We start from the raw sequence: 22,275 nt of genomic DNA on the forward strand, positions 1-22,275 counted from the left end.
GAAAATGGATGGATGGAATGGAGAAAAAAAAACCACTTTACACAAGTTAACTAATATCAACTTTCTTTGTTTGGTTATTGATTATTTTAAGGATTAATGTTTGTAATTATTTATCAGCTGTGTGGTAATTTTAAAATGTTTGTGTTCATTGTTATAAAACGGGTCTTTTTTTTTTATTATTACAATTTTTCTGTTAATGTGGTATTCACATACGCTCCAAAGACAACACAAACGCATTCCACTGTATTCTGTGCACTCTGCGTGTTTTATTGACAAGATGAGCCGACCGCTCAGGTTTTCTAGGCGAAGGAGGAATTCTCTGAGGACACACGACATCTGTTGTGGTTTCCTTCCATAGAGACCCAAATCACCAGGCAGAGCTGAGCTGCACCTGGTCCCTTCTCAGGTAATGCTGCTCCATGTTGGTGAGCAAAGGACAATTTAGCTACAGAAGTAACCTTAGGAAATATGTGAGTAAATATAGTGTAGGACTGCTTTTCCAGAATGGACAAAACAGAAGATGTCAGTCTGAGAGGTAACAGATGGCAGCGAATTGTCAGGTGGCATCGCACGCAGGGGGCGGACGGAGAAGAAGGAGTCAAGGATGGAGAGAATCCTGGCACGCATCTGGGTCCGAAGTTTAAAATTAAGTGAGTTAAATATTTAAGAGTTTCAATGTTTTGTATTCATGTTTTAAAAGGATCATGCTGTCTTCTCAGCTTTAGTGTTGTTTTTGTTGTTTGGACCAAATCAAGGTTATGACTGTAATTGACAAGATTCAGATGGATGTTTGTATTACATTCCCCGTGTAGTGTTAGCAAGGCAGAAAATGTTGTTCCATTTTCAAGTTAGCGCTAAGATGTAACCGCTTGCTTCCACTTGTTTTCCCCTCTTCATCCTCAGTTGGAGGGAGTGGTCGGTCGATCCGGCGGAGCACTTTTATTACATCTGGCTACAGGTCATGATCTTCCCCATTATCTACAATTCGGTCATCATTATTTTGAGGTAGAAACCTTGGATGAGCCGTGTGGAAAAATGTACATAACGTCCCCAAGGACACACGTCTCCTAAATGTGTCTCGTCTGTCGTCACGTTTTGTCAGGACGTGCTTCACAATGATTGCCCTGAGTTACCTGCCCGTGTGGCTGACGCTGGACTACCTGTCAGACCTCATGTACATGACTGACATGATCATCACCGTCCGCACAGGTGCTTAGAATCCAACGTTGTGCCATAATAGACACCAATCTTACCAGAAGCATTTCTCCATTGCAACTTACAAAGGGCAGCGTTGCTTCCTCTGCAGGTTACCTGGACCAGGGCATCCTGATCCTGGACCCTGGTCAGCTGAAGAAGCGCTACCTGCACTCCAAGCGATTCCTGAGGGACGTGACCTCGCTGCTGCCCACCGACCTTCTCTACTTTGTCTTCGGCGTCCAGACCCCCATGGTGCGCATCAACCGCCTCCTGCGTCTGCCCCGGCTCAACGAGGCCCTGGACCGCATGGAGACGCGGACGTCCTACCCCAACACCTTCCGCATCTCCAAGCTCATGATCTACATCTTCGTGCTGATCCACTGGAACGCCTGTCTCTACTTCGCGCTCTCCAGCTACATTGGCTTCGGGAGTGATCGCTGGGTCTACCCCAACATAACCCACCAGGAGTTTGCGTCCATGCGGCGCCAGTACTTCTACTGCTTCTGGTTCTCCGCTCAGATTTTCACCACGGTGGGAGACACCCCTCTGCCGAAAAGGGAGGAGGAGTATTTGTTCATGATCGCCGACCTGCTCATCGCCGTGCTGGTGTTCGCCTCCATCGTCGGGAACGTCGGCAACGTCATCACAAGCCTGAGGGACCGAGACAACGTCTTCTTCCCGAACCACGAGCTGGTACGTTGAGGGACAGCTACTTACCATCTGAGACCACATTTGATTTTAATCTTAAAAGACGTTCTTCTTCCCCTTGTAGGTGAAGGCATACCTGCGTAGCCACCACATCAGCAAGGAGCTTCGACAGCGCATCGACAACTGGTATCAGCACCTCCACATCAACAAAAAGATCATACGGGAGAACGAGATCCTGCAGCAGCTGCCGCTGCACCTGAGGACAGAGATCGCTGTCAGCGTTCATCTACCCACTCTGTCCAAGGTCACCATCTTCCAGCACTGCGAGAAGAGTCTGCTGGAGGAGCTGGTGCTCAAACTGACACCTCAGGTCTGAGAATTCTATCTACCCACCCTTCCATCCACAATTCCATCCACACACTCACCCTTCCCTCCAACCTTGCATCCACACACTCACCCTTCCATCCAACCTTCCATCAACCCCCCTTCTGTCACCCTTTCATCCACCTACCCACCCTTCCATCCAACCTTCCATCCACACACTCACCCTTCCATCCAACCTTCCATCAACCCCCCTTCCGTCACCCTTTCATCCACCTACCCACCCTTCCATCCAACCTTCCATCACCCTTTCATCCACCTACCCACCCTTCCATCCAACCTTCCATCACCCTTTCATCCACCTACCTACCCACCCTTCCATCCAACTTTCCATCCACACACTCACCCTTCCATCCAACCTTCCATCAACCCCCATTCCATCACCCTTTCATCCACCTACTCACCCTTCCATCCAACCTTCCATCCACACACTCACCCTTCCATCCACACACTCACCCTTCCATCCAACCTTCCATCAACCCCCCTTCCGTCACCCTTTCATCCACCTACCCACCCTTCCATCCAACCTTCCATCACCCTTTCATCCACCTACCTACCCACCCTTCCATCCAACTTTCCATCCACACACTCACCCTTCCATCCAACCTTCCATCAACCCCCATTCCATCACCCTTTCATCCACCTACCCACCCTTCCATCCAACCTTCCATCCACACACTCACTCTTCCATCCAACCTTCCATCAACCCCCTGTCCGTCACCCTTTCATCCACCTACCCACCCTTGCATCCATCCATCCATCCATCCAACCTTCCATCCACCCCCCTTTCATCCACCGACCAACCCTTCCATCCTCCCTTCCATTCAGGTACCCACGTTTCCATCCACCCTTCCATCCATCCATCCACCCTTCCATCCACCCACCCATCCATCCATCCACCCTTTGATCCACCCTTCCATCCATCCACCCTTCCATCCATCCATCCTTCCATTCACCGTAAATCTAAAGAAATCTTCAATCCAAAAGCAGTCTATTCTGACTGCACTATTCTGTCTTTCATCTCTTTGGCCTTGCAGGTGTTCTGCCCTGGGGAGTATGTGTGCAGGAAAGGCGATGTAGGCCACGAAATGTACATCATCAAGGAGGGGAAACTTGCTGTGGTTGCGGACGATGGAGCCACTGAGTTGGCTGTGCTGAGTGAGGGGAATTTCTTTGGGGAAATCAGCATCCTCAACATCAAAGGTAAAACAATGCGCATTCAGGCATCTTGCAAACTCAAAATATGCTTTCCTCTTTTTTTAAAAAACGTGAAAATCTTGTGAAATCCCTTTTTGTTTACATTGATTTTATTTGAGCTAAAGAAAAAAGATAGTGAAGTAACAAAATGTATTTTTTTTAGGTAACAAGTCAGGCAATCGGCGCACTGCCAACATTCGCAGCATTGGTCACTCTGACTTGTTCAGCTTGTCCAAAGAAGACTTGACAGATGTGCTGTCCGAATTCCCTGCGGCCAAGCGCCACCTGGAGGAGAAAGGCAGACAGATCCTCACTAAGATGGGCATGTTGGAGGAGAGCGGGGAGGGGGAGGAGGCAGAGGCGGAGAAAGTGGAAACCAAGATAAACAGGCTGGAGAGCCAACTGGAGATCCTGCAGACCAAACTAGCCCGACTCATGGTGGAATTAGAGTCCAGCAATCGCAAGATGAAGGCCCGGGTGGAGCAGCTGGAGCGGGAGGTGGCTGCGCTGCAGCGCCATTTCCCACAGGATGGGGCTGTGGAGGAGGCCCATGGAAGAGGTGAAGGGGTGGGAGGGGAGGTTGGGATGGAGCGAGAGGAAGCAGAGGGGGAAGAAGAGGAGGGTTCGACTGCGAAGCTGAAAAAATTGGGGCACGGGGAGGAGGGTCAGGACGTGCCCAAAGAGGGCGATGGAGAGAGCACCAAAAGTACAAAGGATGACCTGGAAAGGATGGCTGAGGGAGACACGTCGGGGCAGAAAGAGAAAAATGATATACAGCAGCAAAGCAAGACTGAGAAAAACCGAGAGAGGGGAGATGACAGACCCGGGAAAGGAGACGGAGCAGAGATTGAGCCTTCAAATGAGAGGCAAGGAGAGAAAGAAGCCGAAGACGATGGAGAAAACAGTGAAGAAGAAAAAGATGAGAAGCAAGAGACATAGTTCTGAAAACGAATAACTATCTGCATTTATTAGTCTGTCTTAATGAAAGATTACGTGTTTTATAACTTGGTGGCACAGTTGGACAACTTAACACAACTTGTCCCTCAGAACAAAAAAATAAATAAAAAAATCTAAGATCACTAAATTTTACTTGCATTAAAATGCTGTTTCCCCTCATTAAGCCACATCCTCCAGATGAACCCTTTTCCGTACTCCTCATTCTGTGTTGCAGAATAAATATTTTGTTTTTCTCCTTTTACAATTCTAACTACCAGATTGTACTAAATTGCTACTTTTTGCTGAGTGCAGGCATGAAAAAGCTCTTGCAACATTCTGTGCAAAAAAATGACGGCAATGGATCACAACCTGATAATACTTCCATCATATTATATTTTATCACTATACGTCATTACGACGAATTAAAAAAAAAAAAAAAAAATCAACTGCAAGCCAAACTACTCAATAGTACACCTGTAGTCTTTGTCGAAAAATAAATAAATAAATAAATAAAATAATCACAGGTTGTCCCTTTAATGACGCATTGCCTACCCACTTTTCATGTGTATGCTAAAATACACGGTTCTAGAAATCATCCCTTTGTGATGTGGCAAAGCAGCATTGACACCTCAACAATACCTGTCTCAGGTCAGCCAGGTGTTTGTCGAATCTTTGAGACTGCCTGGTGACTGGTCGGTTTGTGTCCTTTTCTGAACGTGTGGAGAGTAAAACATGAATTTTAGGGCAAGACTTAAAACGCTTGGCAGAACATGTTATTTTTGTTAAATAAAAAGCCTATAAATTCATGTATTATATTATACTATACCACGATACGTCATTACAATGAATTAAAAAAAAAAAAATCAATTGCAAGACGAACTCCTCAATAATACACCTGCAGTCTTCGTCGAAACGAAAAGAAAATCACAGGTTGTCCCTTTAATGACGCATTGGCTACGCACTTCCCGGAAGTGCAGAGGGGACACAGGCCCCATCGATTCAACACAACTGCATACATAAGCATTTGCTAATAATAAAGCTGTGTATGTATGACATGTTCATGGAGTAGTGCGGCAAACACATATGGAGAGTCAAGACGAGAAACCGATCATCTACACCATGGAGAATAAACCAATTGTGACATGTAAGTGGAGGAGTCGCTCTGTCTTAATTTCCTCTGGGCTTGACAGTTAGCAGGGCAGCTAGTTGTATTAGCTGCTGATTTGAGCTTAGCTCGCCGCTGTGGCGGGAGACGCCGTCTGCTTGTGTTGCGGTTGGGGTTAATTACGACTTAACAAGGTTTTACAGTATTCGCACCTTCAAGCAGCACGACTGCCGGTGCTTAATATTATCATGGGACGTTGCACTCGTAGCCAGCCAGCCAGCCAGCTAGCTTGCATTGATCAACAGGCCCCGGCTTGTGGCACAACGTCACGGCTTGTTGCAGCAGTTTTTGGGGGGCACAGTAATCACGTTGTTCCTCGATTGACGTCCCCATTTATCCCCGTAAGCCATTCGCACAGTTGTCGCACCGTGACGTGATGGCGCCAGGGTCGGTTTGCCATTCATAAATCCCTTGGAGCCTTGCGGAAGCTTCCAGGCAGGGTTATTTTAGGCGCCGACCCTGGCACCGGTTGCCATTTCCAGCGTTTCTGTATATTAACACAGAGGTGCCAAGCCGTGCTACTGTACTACAGTCGTAGACGAAGGCAGTGTGGGTTCGCTTCGAGGCACGATCCATGGCAGGGTCCTTTTGATTGGTTCGTGATCTAAAGCGAAATTGAAGGACGTGTCACTTTGTTGATGTGCACGCCTGGCGATCCCCAGCGCTTGTTGGATGCGCCGATGTGTTTCCTTCCAAAATTGTCAGCATTGGTCACAAGGTTTAGAAATGATCACACCTCACTGCCACCAGGCTGAGTGTAACCCAACCTGTCTGTCGTTTGATGCTACTCCGACTGTAAAAATCAGATGTTCCAGTGCCCAATATAAATAGTGGTTTAATTTTATTCATGAAACACACAAACTTGGCCCTGGTGTTTTTGTTGCATGCTATGTGTTGCACTGAGACATTACAGGGTAAAAAAAAAACAAAAAAAAACCCACCTGACAGACATTCATGTGTCACTACGGTTGAAATAGTATTTTCTGTGACACTGAAGAAATGAGCGTGAATTGAGCAATCGGTTGACAGCAGGAACTCCCCACTTCTGGTTTTGCCCGAGCCTTGTGCTCTAGCTGTCATATTTTTGACTGGGCTTGTATGTTAGAAGCACACGGAGGTCTTTGGGGTGCATCTGTATGTGCTTGGCTTTGCATGGTGCTATTTTATATTGTGGTGGTCGATGTGCAGCTTTCAGTTTCATTGGAGTTTCAAGAGCCTCAAATGGCCAAATTTGCCCCGTGAAATCAAGTTAAAGAGCATAGTGTCATCACGTTTACGTCAACTTAGAATTGAAAGATCTTCAAAATGGCTGCCAGATATATAAAAGGTTGATATTTATGTCCCCCCAACCCATATTCAAACATTGGCATTGCAATATTGTTGGTACAGCAGAACGCAGATACCATACACCCATAACTAGTATCTCTCCATACCTGTCCAGCTGTTTAAACAGTGGGCACATGAAGCTAATTGCTCTGCAGAGCGCTTATATGTTTGTTTTCCCTCCTGCTGGCTGGAATTCAGTCGAGTACAGCGACAGTTTTTATAGCTGACGTTCATCCTGCAGGATGTTTACTTTCGCCGAACTTTGTAGATGGTCCCGGGTAAGGTACCCTTGTGATGTTACGTAAAATGCGTTTCATGAATTTTAATGGTCAGGCGCTTCCTCCGCCCTGTTGGGACAAAGTCACCCTTTATCACCGTTGAAGTTGCACCAGTCAGTGGTTTGAAAATGAAATTGCCGTTTGGAGTTCAACCTCAAAAATGAACCAGCCCACTAGGAGTCATGTGAAGAGGAGTGACTCTCGTCGACTGTGGGTGTGACGTCTAAGAATCTCCCCGCGTGATCCACGTTTACGATTATAATTGTTGATTTGATTCCTGATTTGCAAAAAAAAAAAAAAAAAAAAAAAAAGCTCCTGGGAGATTACCAGTCAAGACGTAATTTATGAAACCATGTAGAGGTACTTTGAGGGCCTTGCGTTTTATTCCCGAGACACTGTTAGTTTGCATAATTGACTTTTTTTTTTACACAAATGTGGGTCCTTGTGATGTCTTAAAAATGTGCTTTTCAAGGGTGTGTCTTTTGTTTGCATTCTTAAAATTGAACCTATTCTGAGGAGTATTATGACTCACTGTGTGTGTGTGTGTGTGTGTGTGTGTGTGTGTGTGTGTGTGTGTGTGTGTGTGTGTGTGTGTGTGTGTGTGTGTGTGTGTGTGTGTGTGTGTGTGTGTGTGTGTGTGTTAATTATTAAAATATGTTTCTGTGCTTGTGGGTGCAGGTGAATGGTGAGATGTTCTAGTCATGTGTCAAGGTCTCAGCATAGAGGGCATTCCACGCTGTGCAGTTTTTAGGACTGAACAAACTGAACTGAATTTTTTTTAAAAATTTAGATATGGGGTTTGTTGTTGAGGTGGTTCAGATTCCAGGGTCGAGGAGGATGGGATCTAATTCACTGATGGTGACCCTTTTATTCCAGGTGCCGGAGACCAGAGCCTGTTCACATCTCTGTACACCTCATTGGCCCAACAGCTTCCCAGGGAGCCGATGGAATGGAGGAGGTGAGCAATACCTTGAAGGCTCATTGCACTTTTTTTTTTTTAGCAGTACAAAAGTACAAATGGTGTGGAAAGGATACAATGGGCCGCCTTGAAACAAGATTTCACTTTGTTTTGTAGATCCTTGAATTCCTTGTGAAAATGTTACTGTTGCCGCGCTGAAAGCTACACTTGCCGTTCAGGATTGTTGTGTCAGTGTCACAGTTATTGCAGTGTTTGACTTTATTATAATATCTTAATGTGAAGGAACATGAAACAAAATAGCAGGTGTCTTTTCAGTTACTGCATGGCCAGATTTGCTGAAAACGTTCCTGTCGTTTCTGTGCAGGACTTACGGCCGCGCACCAAAAATGATTCACCTCGAAGCCAATTTTGTCCAGTTCAAAGAGGAGCTCCTCCCCAAAGAAGGCAACAAGGCTCTCCTCACCTTCCCTTTCCTCCACATCTACTGGACCGACTGCTGTGTAAGTGTGGCGCATTGTAAATCCACTGAAATCCAATTAGTGGAGATGTGTCTCATTTGTCCACGGTCACAGTAAAATGTTGTATTTGTTTGACATGCGGGTGGCCAGAAGCAAACACTTAAGTTTAATTAAAAAAATTGTACTTGGAGGCCGGCTGAAGTTTATTTAGCACAGCTCGTTAAGAAAAAGTATTTCTCCAGTGACTTTAATGAAAAAAATTCAAAATTCAGCCTGTTAGATTTTTGGCAGAAGATTTTGCTTTATTTATCTGGAGTAAAAAAAAAAAAAGTGGCGTCACAGCGCCCCTTGTGTGTCTTGTTGTTTTCCTGCCTCGTGCTGAGGGCTGCACATTATATTGAACGTTTCTCATCATTACCTCGCCCCCTATATTCAGGCTGCTGTCTGAAACCTTACTGGCATGCAGCTGAGTTGGTCCATTGTCAATATTTCAGCTGTAGCGAGGTGGGTGTGTTTTAATAAAACCAAGTTGCAGGGGTGCCAGTCGTGATTCCTTTTTTTTTCGCCGACGTCTGCCCAGTCAGCTGGGCTCGCTGGGCTCGCTGGGCTCGGCTACATGAGCAGCAAACCGAAAAGCCGAAATGCACTGACTCTGTTTTCATCATGAGGCGTTTTCGCTTTGGTCATGCGCTCGTTGTTTATAAGTCAAATCGCCTTTTGCGACGTTCAACACGCTTGCCTGCCGCATGTTTTCCTAAAAATCCCGTTGCCCCGGCGACCGCATGGAAACAGTCGTTTCCGAGGAAGCCGACTGGAGTGCAAAAGGGGGACACGCTGCTGCTGATTGAGCAGCTGGTTAGTCAGAGGAAGTGCTGCCATCAGCGTGTGACTCATAACGTTTCCTGAGGACCGGGCCTCCTGCGAGGGATTAAGCGAGACCGCCAAAGAGAAAAAGTCGGGGCTTTGCGTGGCGAAGCGAGATGCCCGATCAGCCGCGGGATTTTCTCCCTGACGTGACTTTTCGCTCTGCGAAACTAACAAGTCATCAGATCGAACGCAGATTAAGAACTAGAAAGTGCTGCAATCCAGGATGAGGAGTAAAAAAAAAAAATCTGTATGCGCCCACACAGCCTTCAGGGTATCTGCCAAACGAATGTTGATGCAGCTTGCCCTCCTCCTCCTCCTTCTTCTTTTTTTTTTTTTTTTCCCGAGGAGCAAGCAGATCTTTAAATAAACAGCGCGACGGCGAGAACAGGTCGACTCCTCCATCTGTCACTTGAGCTGCGGAAAAAGAACAGCGCACCAAATGATTTAATCTGCATGCCGCCCCGGAGCCTGTGCACCAACCTGTTTGACTCGCGGACGCAGAGTTCGTCAAAGTCAGCTGAGCGCGAGGAAACGCGGAACCATCGCACCTGTTGCATAATGAAGCCAGACTCTGCCGCTCGGCTGATTCACTGTTTGAAATGAAACGCGCTAAAGGTTCGGCGTCGCTTTCTGCCGCGTCATCGCTGCAATCAGACGCAGAGTCACCGCTTCGCGGATATCTGACAGGGTTCCCGTTGAGCGCAAAAGCTCCGATGCAGTCCGGCTGTCTGCCGGTGGAAAGTGTTGGCCAAGTATGATTAGTGTGTCTGCTTGCTGTGATAAAACAGGTGAGGTTTTTAAAAAGGGCCTTTCAGGACTTTGTGTTCTCAAGAACAACTCACTGTTCTGAAGTTGAAAATTAAATTCATATTTACTTTGCCCATTGGAATATTTGATATCTACTTGTCTTGGTGTTGTGTTTCTTCTTTTGAAAAAATAAAAAAGATCAATAGGGCTGGTGAGCATTCTTTTCATAGTTTCAGTCTCCTTTGAAAACCTCCAATGGGGCCGTGCCCTCTATTGACGCAACACTTGTGTGGCACTGAGCCTGCAGTAATCGTTGTAATCTCTTCCTTAGGACACAGAAGCGTACAAAGGCATGGTGAAGGAGGACATGATGCGGTGGCAGAACAGCCTGCGGGCGCACGGCTCGGCAGACTGGGTCATCATCGTCGTCGAGAGCAACGACAACAAGAAGAAGAACAAAACCAACATCCTGCCGCGCTCGTCCATCGTGGACAAGATCCGCAGCGATTTCTGCAACAAGCAGAACGACAGGTGAGGGCGGTGTGTAGAGGTCAGCGAGGGGACAAAGACTGCCAGCCAAAATCCGATTTTTAGCCCATCCTGATTGAAACCGGATGGCTCTTTTGTTGTCTGAACAGTCACAAATCACATGAAATCCGACTTTTGCAAAAACAGATTGAAACCACCTTCGGGAAGTAGCTTCAAATCACATTTGGACGGATGTGTCTCAGTGTGAACAGCTCCAAACACACCGATGGCTTTTGACTGTCCGTGACTCCACTCTACTTGACGCAAGACCCACCCAATGTGCCACCAGAGAGCGCCATTCCAGGGGCGGAGCTGTAACGTAATGGAGCAGACAGAAGGAGTAGAAAACCGCAGCAGTCCCTGGACAGAGGAGGAAACTCATTGGCTCATCAGTGTGTGGGGAGATACTGTAGCTCCATTCAAGCCAAGCTCCAGGGCCTGGATCGCAACAAGTGCCACTCTCGCAATGATATGACGTCACTCACTACACGCTACGCTGGACGACGCCTCCGCTCTGACGTCGTTGCTACAGCAACCTGTCAGATGGGTCAATAATGTGGCCCAGTCTGAACAGAGCCACATCCTGTTTGGATTTGAGAAGGAATCTGATTTCAATCGGATTCGCCTGCGGTCTAAACGCAGCCAAAGAGACAAACTGATGGTCGTCTCTCGTCTCTTCCCTGCAGGTGTGTGGTCCTGTCAGATCCTCTGAAGGAGTCGTCGCGCTCTCAGGAGTCCTGGAGCTCTCTGCTGCTCAAGCTGCGAACTCTCCTCCTCATGTCCTTCACCAAGAACCTGGGCCGCTTCGAAGACGACATGCGCACCCTGCGAGAGAAGCGCACACAGCCGGGCTGGAGCTTCTGTGAATACTTCATGGTCCAGGTACCTGGATGAATTACACACACAGGATTAGCAGCTGGAGGATTAGGATTGATTTTTTGCAGTTAACTCTGTAGGTTTCCAGCTCAGTGTGTTTTTTTTGTGTGTGTGACTTGCAGGAAGAGTTGGCCTTTGTTTTTGAGATGCTGCAGCAGTTTGAAGATGCCTTGGTCCAGTATGACGAGCTAGATGCTCTTTTTACCCAATATGTCCTTAATTTTGGAGCTGGAGGTAAAACATCCCAGTCCTTTCCTTTAAAGGTCCCATATTGTCCCCACCTTCAGGTCTTTGTGTTTGACTCTGTTAAAGCGAACTCACCCATAGATCTCTAACTTGGGACAAGTATCAGAAAGGTCTGAAGAAGGCTAATATGGGACCTTTTAAAAAGACATGAGGGAAGTACTACCACACTCTTGGTCGTGCCTGACCAGACTTCTACCGTCCACAGACACGGCGAACTGGCTCGGCTCCTTCTGCGCCCCGGTGCGCAACTGGAGCGGCCTGCTGCTTCGGCGGCCCATCGACATGGAGAAGAGAGACGGGATCCAGCGCGGCGAGGCCAGCTTGTTGGACCTGAGGAGCTACCTGTTCTCACGCCAGTGCACTTTACTCATCTTCCTCCAGAGGCCCTGGGAGGTCACCCAGAGAGCCCTGGAGCTTCTGCACAACTGTGTCCAAGAGCTGCGCCTGCTGGAGGTACACCTGGTCAAACCTTAATACTAGGGCTGTCAGTTGATTAAAAATTTTAATCGTGATTAATCGCATTAGCGTCCTCAGTTAACTCGCAATTAATTGGAAATGAATTGCAATTTTTTTTTTACCCTACTCTATATGTAACTTAACAAGATATTTATATTTTTATGTTTATTTTGCACGGAGCCAGTTGCTCAAACACTAACACTAAAGTGTTATTAACATGTTATTAATGCGTCAACTTCGTTAACTTCGACAGCCCTACTGAACACGAAACCTTACTTATTAAACCTTAATTTAAATGTGCTCTGTGATGGGTTTCTGGAGCGTCAATGGTAATGTAAGAGGAGCTTATGAAACTGAACTGTCCAATGTTTTGGGCAGGTGTCGGTGCTGGACGGAGCCCTGGACTGCTGGGTGTTCCTCAGCTGCTTGGAGGTTCTGCACAGGATCGAGGGCTGCTGCGATCAAGCTCAGCTCGCCGCCAACTGCTCCCATACGGTCGGCCTGTGGGCGTACGCCACTGACAAGGTAGCTAAAGCAGCTAAATGACCGAACATAATTTCACCTCTGCGCTTTGTTTGTTGTTCGTTTTAATAGCCCCAAGTGAGATGCTTGTATTTCAAAAAGCCTGAAAACAACTGAATAATAACTAAGCCAAAGATAGAGCCTTTGTTGATATGAAGCGTGATTCGTTTCAAACCAGATGCTGATCTATTTATAATCCAACTTGGTAAAATTAGAAATGATGCCTTTGCACTTCAAAAAACTGTGTCAGATTATCATCAGCCTCTAGCAGTTTATTGAGGCTAACACAAGATGTTGATGCATTTTTTTTTTTTTTAATTGTTCCTGATTTGTCCCTGCCTCCAGCTGAAGTCCCTTGGCGAGCTCTGTGGCCTGGTGTCAGAGAAAGGCCCCACGTCTGAGGACCTGAACCGGACCGTGGATCTGCTGGCTGGATTGGGAGATGAGAGACCTGAAACTGGTACATTTTTTTTTCTTTCTGGTACATCCAGGTCCGACCACTTACAGTTGAGAGAAGTGCTATTATTATCTATTGAGTGTAACCAAATCCGTCTCTGTGGTCTTGCTTTGAGACGCTGTTAGGTTTTTGTCAGGGACTTTTCAAGATATTCTGTGTTGCTGAAATATTTTTTTTCATGCCTGAAGATGTCATAAAAGTTTAACTATTTTATATTCATCTGTCTCCCTTCACAGTCAACAGCTTACACAGCCCTTACAAAAAGCTTAAAGAAGCTTTGTCATCTGTGGAGGCTTTTGAAAGGCACTACCTTGTAAGTTCTTTTCTTCCCTGTAACTTCGACTCATGTTAGTACTTTGTAAAAGCGGAAGTTGGAAGCTTATTCTCTGGGTTCGGGGTCTCAGCGATTAAATTTTTTTTTCTGATGTAATCCTTAAATCGATGAGGAAACACTTCTGAATCTCTCTTGCCTCTTATCTCCTCATTCCACCCTCACCACTGCTTCTTTCTCCCCCTCCCCCCCTCACGTCTTGCATCAGGAGCTTTCCCAGGCCGCGCTGGAGATGTACACGACCATCTCCCGCCTCCGGTCTGCCAGGCTCGTGGGGAAAAGCCTTGCCGAGTTCCACATGTAAGGACGCCTTCTGGTTCCACGCAGGCGCCGTCTGCGTGCTATCCTTTATTCTGGCTGATTAGCCACCTTCCCCAAGACCATTAATTTGGTTTTTCACTTGTCAATGCCCACACGGCACTGTGGAGGGGTCTAATTAGGCAGAACAATTGAAAACACTGATGCTGATAACGGAGCCCTGAACTCATCATGGAGGACGGCTCTATCTTCATCTTAATTTGCATTTGCGTTTGGCCGCTAACGTGCGGCTTGCTTCTTATCAGGAGGAAGGGCGACCCTGAGCGGGCCGAAACCTTCCTGCAGGAAGCCCTCAAGTCGTACGTGTCGGAGGGCTGGAGCCTCCCCGTCACTCACACCAGGAAACAGATCGCCGAATGTCAGAAGCTGCTGGGCAGAACTGATGAGTATCCTTAAAGTGGCAAAGTGTTGTGGGAGAACGTGCACGTCCCTGCGGGGCGAGGCGTCCTGGGCGAGTGTTGCTGGGTATTACTTGATCAGGGCGGCGCTCTTGCACTGTTTGGACTCCTTCACACCTCCCGCAGCTACCTGCAGACCAGCGCTTTGCTGGCTGGCGACGTGAACCTGACTGCGGAAGAAAGGAAGCACTTTTGTCAGGAAATTCTGACCTTTGCTGGCAAGTCTGGAGATAAGTGTAAGTGCACGCTCGATTGTCAGGCTGAATGATCTTCTAACTTTAGTGAATTTTCACACGTCACATGACGGGAGATGGAGAGCAGGAAGTGAAGAGTAGCTCAGTTGCTGAGGATCTGTCCTATTAAAATGTTCTATGAAATATAAAATGCTTTTAAAAAAGTAGTTTACTGTTGCTCCAACCAATCTGACTTAATTTCTACTCCCTGCCCATCTTAATTTCTTGCCACCTTGCTACAAAGATGATTATTGGAGACGATATGAGAAACTTGCTTTATTTGTTTCATAAAAGTGAAATATTCCTGACATTCCATCATAATTAGTGTCTATTTTCTCATCCCAGCTCACAAAGTGACGCTCAGCATGGACGTTTTCACGCAACTCACAAAGCTGCAGTTCCGTCCGGCGACGGCCTCGGTGCACTCCGGAGCCGTCATGCAGGTGGAGCTCACCCTCCGATGCCTGATGCCCATCTCGGTGCACATAGAGCAGCTGGCTGCCAGCATTCACTTCGACCTGGAGCGCGGCGGGACGAACGGGAGGTCCAAGGGGACGCAGAGACAAACGAACCCGGGGACGGTGGAGTTCCATCACTTCAGCTCGTCAGCGGGACCCCCGTCGTCAGCGGCCGGCACGCCCCTGGAGCTGGACGAGATGCAGGACAGGAGTCCTACGGACAATTCTCTCAGCTGCGCTGGGGTGGTGTGCAAAAACACTCATCTGGTCATGCGTCGCCACGACAACAACTCACCGATGGCGGCGTCCAACTGTGTCAGTCCCCCGGCTGTCGCGCTGAAGGAAAGCGGGCAGATGCTGAAAGTGCAGGATGTAACGCTAGAGCCTGGGGATAACCGCATCACATTTACAGCACCTGTAAGACGCTTTGATATTACACCAATTAAAATGTTTAAAATATAGTATGTTTAAAAAATACTTGTCAAAATGAGATTGCAAATGTTTTTCTTTGTTTTAAAACGTCTATTTTCTGTTTTTCGTAATCAATTTTTTTCTTGCCTCTGCAGAGTGGACAACCAGGCACATACATTCTGCGTCAGCTGTATGCCAACGTGGGTCAGGTGCAATTTGTACTGCCTCATATCTACCCATCCGTCCAGTATGAAGTTTATTCTCAGGAGCCCCAACTCACCGTGGAGCCTCTCTCAGGTCTAAATCTTCCTCATGACAGGGACAACAGGAATGCATTTTTGCGCCAGCTGCAAGTTTTCTTGCTTTATTAGCGGAATAAAGTTTGATAAACTCATAAGCAGTACTGGCTAGAAGATATTTTTTTTTAGGGTTTCAAATGCAGCTGGCTTAGAAGAACACGAGAAATCCTCTGCATGTTTAATTCACGCCCCCGTCTGTGCATTTTAATTATCGCCGTGTGCTTTTTTTTTCCTATGTTTTCAGAGCCTCTTTTGGCCGGTCTGCCTCAGATGGTGAAGTTCACTCTCTTGACGGGTCACTACACTGTGAAAAAAGGCGATGCTCTGCAGCTCAGCAACACGGACACCATGCCCATCCTGCCCTCCAGCAGCTGTACCGCCCACATCAGCAACCCTGCAGCAGGTCAGTGCATGCTTTTAAAGTTTAATTCAGTCCACTCCATAACCCATCTCGTAAGAACCAGTGCTGTCGGCGTTGACGCATTAATCGCCATTAGTTAAATGCAATCCATAACGTTTGTATTTTTTGAATTGCATTTTGACCGAGATCAGGGCGGGTTCACACCAGAAGCGGCTGGCTGGCGTCGTGCATCGATTGGTTTCGGCTTCTGGTCTATTTTGAACGCGAGCCGCGATCGGAAGTCACTCAAAGAAACGCGTTCAAAATAAAAACAATTTTCAAAAATACCGCGATTGATAAATGCGATCATATTTGTGTACGTTATATTTGTCAGTATCTAAACCGAGTGCGAAAGAAAAGAAAACAAACAAAGGAAACGCATACGCACACGAAAGAGAGTGACAGAGTGGGCTGACTACGGGGCGGGGGTGAGGTTTTGGGTGTCTAAACACACAAAGAGTTGTTAAGTCAAGATGCACAATGTAAAATTGATCTTGATGGAAGAAAAAAAAAGCTCTGAATGGGAGCCAACACCAACAGCTCGTCGACCATCGCTGAGAAATGTGTGTCTAGTGTGAACAATTTTCATGGCCGCACCGCTTTGTGGCACTTCCGCGTCCAGTGTGAAACCCGGCGTAAGCCTTTTTGTCCCTTTTACTAACCTGTAGTCTGCCCTTCTGACCAATTTCTGGGAAGAAGTACTTTACATTATGGGGTTTAAACTGCCTTGAAATGCTAAATAGCAGAATTTTACACATGCAATTCAAACCGCGATTAATCGCTGTTAACTCTGTAGATTCTGCGATTAATCACGATTAAAACAGCCCTAATAAGAACATGTACAATTACTTTTCTGGACCTGTAGAAAAAAGAAATTGTTTTCATGGCGCCCTTCTCTGTCCCTTCTTGTGTGCTCAGAGCTGATCGGTGAAAGCGTTCTGTCCATCCAGTCGTCTGAGAAGGTGACCAGCATCAGCCTGCCGCCCACCCCTCCCTACCACACCCTGGAGTTCCAGCTGGAGGTCCTGTGCGTCATCCCATCTGGCGCCGATCGGCCCGCCAACGAGAGGCTGACCAACGGGGAAGTGCGGCACAGGCCGCGCAGCTACAGCCACCCGGACACACCCATGACTGCTATCGATCAGAGGGTGAGATCTCTGAAGCAGACACGGTGCGAGATCTTCACACGACGTCGTGGTTTTAATCGAGTGTTAAACCTTGAGCCGTCTCCGCTCCTCAGATGTCCATCGACTGTCCCTGGTCCATCTACTCCACGCTGCTGGCCCTCACCTTCTATATCCCCTTCAAGACCAAACACTCGGTGCTCTCTGCTGGGAACAGGTCAGTCGCTTTCATCACTGGCTGAAGCCCTTTAACATGAAAAGTGCGACATTGCGTCCGTTTTCAGATCTTTATTTCTCATGCTAACGTCACACAATTCATTTTACAGAAAATTGCAAGATTGACTTTTCTTTTTTTTCTAAAGCCGTAATCGACAAGCCATAGAGTTGCATATTACTGTTTGATAAATTTCCAAAAGCCAGTTATCCTTGGGATTGTTCAGAACATCGTGCAGGTTTGGTGGTAATCATCGTAAGAAAAAAAAAAAAGCCTCAAAAGCATTCCCGCTCATCCGTGACGTGTGACTTCACAGGAAGTACATCCAGGTGTGCTTGCAGAACGTGTCGGATCTCAGCTTCACGCTGGCGGACTTGAAGCTGACGGAGAAGCAGCACGCGTCGCTGGAGCTCGAATCCCTCAACGCTAAAAAACAGCAGGTAAGCAGGACCCAACCTCGTCTGTCATTTTTTTCGCTCCATTTTTTATTTTTATTTCTTTTCTGTACCAGTGCGCACGCTGTCCTCCCTAAACTAGATGAATTGACATCCGCTTGCGTTCACGCTCCCTGTGTGCAGCTCCTGTGCAGTAAACACAGCGTTTTCTGCCTGTGGGAGGTGAGGTGGAAGGACAACCTGCCGTCTTGCCTCCAGTGTGTTTTCTCCGCCGACTTCTCTCCGCTCAACCGAGACGTATCCGCTTTCAAACCCTTCCACTACCAGTTCCAGCTCGAGAGAGTCACTGTGAGTCAACCTTCGTACTCTCGAGTTGTCGAGCAAATCTATACCTCTGAGAGTTTGATCGCAGCCGCGATGATGCCATCTGAAGTCTCAGATAGTAGAAACGGGTTAATGTGAAGCTCAATAAGTGGCTTCTTCCTCTTCAGTAACCTCTCTGCGTCCTCCGCCAGACACTGTACAGCGTTCGAGCTGAGATCCTGCCCCCTGCTGGTGAGGAGCACTGTCACTCCGGCTCCCTCTGTGGTCTGGAGGTGTGCATAACGCGGCTGACTGAGCCTGGGGAGGGCGAGCTGTCGGAAGAGAGCAAGACCGAGGTCGATGGTTTCAAAACCACCAAGCTCATGTATGAAGGTAGGACTGAAGAAACACCTCCTGATCAATCAGTCACAATTAATTTTATGGTTTCAAAAGATTATTGTACTAAAAAAAGAAAGAATGGAAAATTGTTTTTAATATATATATATATATGAAAGATTTCTTCGTTAAACTCCTCAATCTGGAACAACTTAACTCTCTGTCTGAAACTGCACTCTGGAAGAAAATATATTATATGATGTATTATTATGGCGATGATTTTGTAACAGTTAGCTCCTGTTAATGACATCTGTTCAACTGTTGAACATCTGTCCATCTGTTGTACTTTACACGTTCATCATGTAAAGTCTTCAGATCAGTCCTCTGTGACTCATGCTTGTGTTCTGGCCCCCACAGTGGCTGACAGCAGCAGCAACTGGGCCGTCTGCGGGAAGAGTTCGGGCCTGGTGTCAATGCCCATGGCGACCGACGCGACGCACAAGGTGCAAATCGAGGTCATGCCCCTGTTCGCGGGACACCTGCCCTACCCCAAGATCAAAGTGCTGAAGTACCTGCCTCACACTGCAGCCGTGGCCATTCAGCCGGACCCTGGTAAGGCCCAATGCCCCAGTTTCTTATTAAAGGTTCTGTCTTTTCGCTATTTTCAGATCTAGCAGCAATGCAGATGATCTTACTTTAGCCCTCTGTTTGCAGTTTGTCACAAAAATGGCTCAGCTTTGGCGGGCCCTGCCAAAGCTGGTGTGTTGTTGGACCCTCAACATGTGTGGAAACAGTAGCTGCGTTGCCATTGCAGTTTTTCGCAAAATTGAAAGCGATATTTTTAAAATTTCGACAAAGTACAATTGCGATTTGTAGGTGTTTCCATTATATGGCGTGAAGCGCATAAGCAAAAGAGCATAAGTAAAATCTCGTCCCGCGTGATTTACGAGAAGTACGTTTTCTTTTGTTTGTTTACGTTTGTTTGCTGTCAAGGATAGTTGTTATATTTTTCTCTTCGATTACTTGTAAAAAAAAAAAAAAAAATTCTGTCTGTGCCATTTTCACTGGTCAGTGAACTGGTCACGTGACCCCATACGTTATGTCCAGTGGCGTGTAAGTGCGAAAAAAGCGTTTCCGTGACTCTTTTTGCGGTCTACCTCTATATGGATACGTCGTGAAAGACCACCTCATTAGAGCATCAAAACCTTTAAGCCATATTTGAGAGGTTTTTCGAAGTTTAGGCTTTTCCATTACCAGTTTTTTATTGCGATATTTAGGTTTTGCGCAATTCTAGCGGTATTGGAAACGCAGCTACTGATTTTATTTCTGTAAAGACCTATTGCTTGACAGAGTTGAGTGCCAGCAGGAGGAGGTGACTGTTAGATGCATTCGAATCACTTCCTGCATCGCTCCACATATCACCCACACGCCAGTAACAAACTCAAGTGGACTGACTCTTTGATCTTGTGCGCCTCCACAGACAGCTGCGTGGAGAACGACAGCCTGTCCCTGCTGGACAAGACGCTGGACGACCAGGCGGACACGGCGAGCATCCGCAGCCGAGGCAGCGTGCACTCGGTGGGCAGCGGCGACCAGCAGCAGCAGAAGGGTGTGGCCATGCCCCGCCTGGAGCCGTTCAGCCCCGGACAGGTGTTCAACCACAGCCACACGCGGCAGGTCCTGGTGCTGCCCACCACCGACGACCACATCATGGAGGTCAACGCCACATGACCCCGGTGGCCGAGCCACAACCCCAACTTCTCTTAGAACTGCACTCGGGCCCAGGACGGACCTCTGCTGAGACTTTCAGTCGGGGGCGAACCGGGTCCACGGGTCCACGTCGGAGACTGCTGTCGCTTGCCGATGTGGAATCTCACCCCTTCCTTAGCATGAAACGTTGACATCACTGGAGACTTTATGGACCAGAACCGGGTGACGAGCCGACGGCATCCGCTGAAACATGTTTAACGGAGATTTTTGTTTTCTCTCTCTCTCTCTCTCTTTTTTTTTTTTGTTCTGCCATACTTTGTACATAACTCATCGGATGGATTTATAGTAATAAATATATAAATAGATATATATAGAAATATATATATATATATTTAAGGACTGATTGATCAGATCAGGTGTCAGTCCTACTCCTCTGAACTGAAGAATTTACAGTCCTGATTGTTCCATGATGCACCAAAGCTCAACATGTGTGTTCGCCTTGATCATCTACTCCAGTACTGTATCTGACTGAGTGCTCGAAGCTCTCCCAGGCGGCTCCTGTGCCTCTCTAGCGGTCATCAGCTCTTTTAGTTTGAGATGTTTTGCATTTGTGGTTAGTTAGAAATTGCCAAACATGGATTATTTTTTTTATAGTCCTGCCAGTACAAAAGCAACATATTCCCCTCCAGTTAACGTAGTTCTAGGATAAATTGTATCACTATAAACTCTTTATTTAGGGCACCAGTATTGTTACAAGGTAAAATATTTCTGCATTTTACTTTTTCTCAGACAAGAAACCAGGCTTTAATATATCAGCCTGAAAAAGTTGGGTCTTATTAAACTTGAATCTATATCTACATTTTAATGAATATTTCTTTTTAGACTACAGTTCCAACATAAGTTGCAGAATTTGCTTTTCTTCATAAATCAACCGAGAAATTCTGGTCCAAAATAATACATCGTTGTTGGGCTCTGATGAGGTAGAAAAGTATTTGTGGTACCACAATACAATTGCACAATGTTTCCTGGTTTCTTTACGTAGTTTACCAGAAATGGCACAGCTTGTCCATCTGTGGGGGTCGATGCCTGCAATACACCTGGAAAAATTCTGGCAGGTGTGTGTCAAAACTTTTATTTATTTTTAAGAAAAACTGTGACAAATACAAATGTCGGGACAGACATCTCAAATGTAAAAGGCACTGATGATGACGTGAGAGGCTCAATTCGAAGGTGTGTGTGTGTGTCTGTGTGTTTGTGTCAACGCTAGTTCTGTACGCCGTGTGTGTGTGTGTGTGTGTGTGTGTGTGTGTGTGTGTGTGTGTGTGTGTGTGTGTGTGTGTGTGTGTGTGTGTGTGGGGTCAGGTGAGACTTAATAACGAGGATCAACCAGTGCACATTAAACTTTAGCTACCATCTCACCTGCTAGTAGTGTATTGTTCTGTACTATGTGTGTTTAATTTATTCTGTGAGTGTGTGTGCCTCTACAGGGGAAAACAGACACACACACACACACCCACTCTGTCAGGTGTTGAATAAATAAATGAATGAGATAAATGAATGATGGATTCATTTATTCATTTATTTGAGGGGATGAATGTTGGATTATCAGCCACCCTTTTCCTGAGCAAAATGCATTCATTGTAACCACAGTCTCCTGCTCTTCACTGACTGCTGTACATAGTGATTTGTAAATACTGATTCAAATCAAGACCATCTTTGATTGCCAACTATATTAAAAAAGAAATCATTGGAACTGAGTGTGTTTGAATGATGAATATGATGTTGGAAATAAAGGTTCAAGCTTTTATTTTAGAGGTACAGCAGCATTGAAAATGTACTTTAATGGTCTCCTTGGAAATGCCGTCATTTTTCTTCTCCCGCATGATTTACTTTACAGAATGGCTTTAAACCCACAGTTCTGGAAATCAGCCCTTTGTGATGTCACAGAGAGCCTCTCCCAGGCCAGCGAGGACAACTCCTATCCGCCCTCTGAGAGCTCCTTGTTTTTGTCCTGACAAAGCATTACTTTTAACAAGAAGCCAAAACATGGGTGGCGGCTGTTAACAGAGGTTGAATATGTTTTGTTATGTATTTGACGTTTTTTAAAAAAACTATGATTGAAGCACTTGTAATCGCTCACT

General features: G+C 46.6%; 2 protein-coding genes and 1 long non-coding RNA gene across 8 annotated transcripts; 2 read left to right on the top strand and 1 right to left on the bottom strand.

The window, feature by feature from the left end:
- Positions 1 to 152: 152 nt before the first annotated feature.
- cnga4 (cyclic nucleotide gated channel subunit alpha 4) lies at positions 153 to 4,643 on the top strand. The gene is made up of 7 exons (XM_076031019.1): positions 153 to 650; positions 904 to 1,005; positions 1,103 to 1,209; positions 1,307 to 1,890; positions 1,970 to 2,215; positions 3,264 to 3,429; positions 3,587 to 4,643. Exons 1-7 carry the CDS (start codon positions 505 to 507, stop codon positions 4,360 to 4,362), a joined length of 2,127 nt encoding a protein of 708 aa, XP_075887134.1. The 5' UTR covers positions 153 to 504; the 3' UTR covers positions 4,363 to 4,643.
- On the bottom strand, positions 846 to 5,833 carry LOC142891462 (uncharacterized). Of its 4 annotated transcripts, none has more exons than XR_012927275.1 (4): positions 5,677 to 5,833; positions 4,999 to 5,069; positions 3,643 to 3,708; positions 846 to 2,101 (listed from the first exon to the last, which is right to left on the bottom strand). It is a non-coding gene; the product is annotated as an uncharacterized LOC142891462 (long non-coding RNA). The 4 variants fall into 4 exon arrangements; XR_012927277.1 differs by having other exon boundaries at positions 4,988 to 5,069; XR_012927274.1 differs by lacking the exon at positions 846 to 2,101 and having other exon boundaries at positions 3,594 to 3,708.
- On the top strand, positions 5,318 to 21,952 carry trappc10 (trafficking protein particle complex subunit 10). Of its 3 annotated transcripts, XR_012927273.1 has the most exons (24): positions 5,318 to 5,503; positions 8,005 to 8,086; positions 8,412 to 8,547; positions 10,451 to 10,650; positions 11,334 to 11,529; positions 11,646 to 11,757; positions 11,975 to 12,222; positions 12,604 to 12,750; positions 13,093 to 13,207; positions 13,441 to 13,517; positions 13,744 to 13,835; positions 14,099 to 14,239; positions 14,378 to 14,487; positions 14,830 to 15,359; positions 15,509 to 15,650; positions 15,897 to 16,055; positions 16,971 to 17,200; positions 17,293 to 17,393; positions 17,707 to 17,830; positions 17,969 to 18,133; positions 18,301 to 18,481; positions 18,842 to 19,036; positions 19,905 to 21,444; positions 21,497 to 21,952. XR_012927273.1 is itself a non-coding variant. In XM_076031017.1 (23 exons), the coding sequence occupies exons 1-23, from the start codon at positions 5,443 to 5,445 to the stop codon at positions 20,153 to 20,155; spliced, it is 3,795 nt and encodes a 1,264-aa protein (XP_075887132.1). In that variant the 5' UTR covers positions 5,318 to 5,442; the 3' UTR covers positions 20,156 to 21,952. The 3 variants fall into 3 exon arrangements, 2 of the variants coding, with proteins under 2 accessions (XP_075887132.1, XP_075887133.1); XM_076031017.1 differs by having other exon boundaries at positions 19,905 to 21,952; XM_076031018.1 differs by lacking the exon at positions 5,318 to 5,503 and adding an exon at positions 6,672 to 6,851 and having other exon boundaries at positions 19,905 to 21,952.
- The last annotated feature ends 323 nt before the right edge of the window (positions 21,953 to 22,275 follow it).

Source organism: Nelusetta ayraudi, unplaced genomic scaffold (assembly GCF_046127955.1).
Source record: "Nelusetta ayraudi isolate G7.1 ecotype Tasmania unplaced genomic scaffold, CSIRO-AGI_Nayr_v1 ptg000031l, whole genome shotgun sequence".
NCBI classification, from domain to species: Eukaryota; Metazoa; Chordata; class Actinopteri; order Tetraodontiformes; family Monacanthidae; genus Nelusetta; species Nelusetta ayraudi.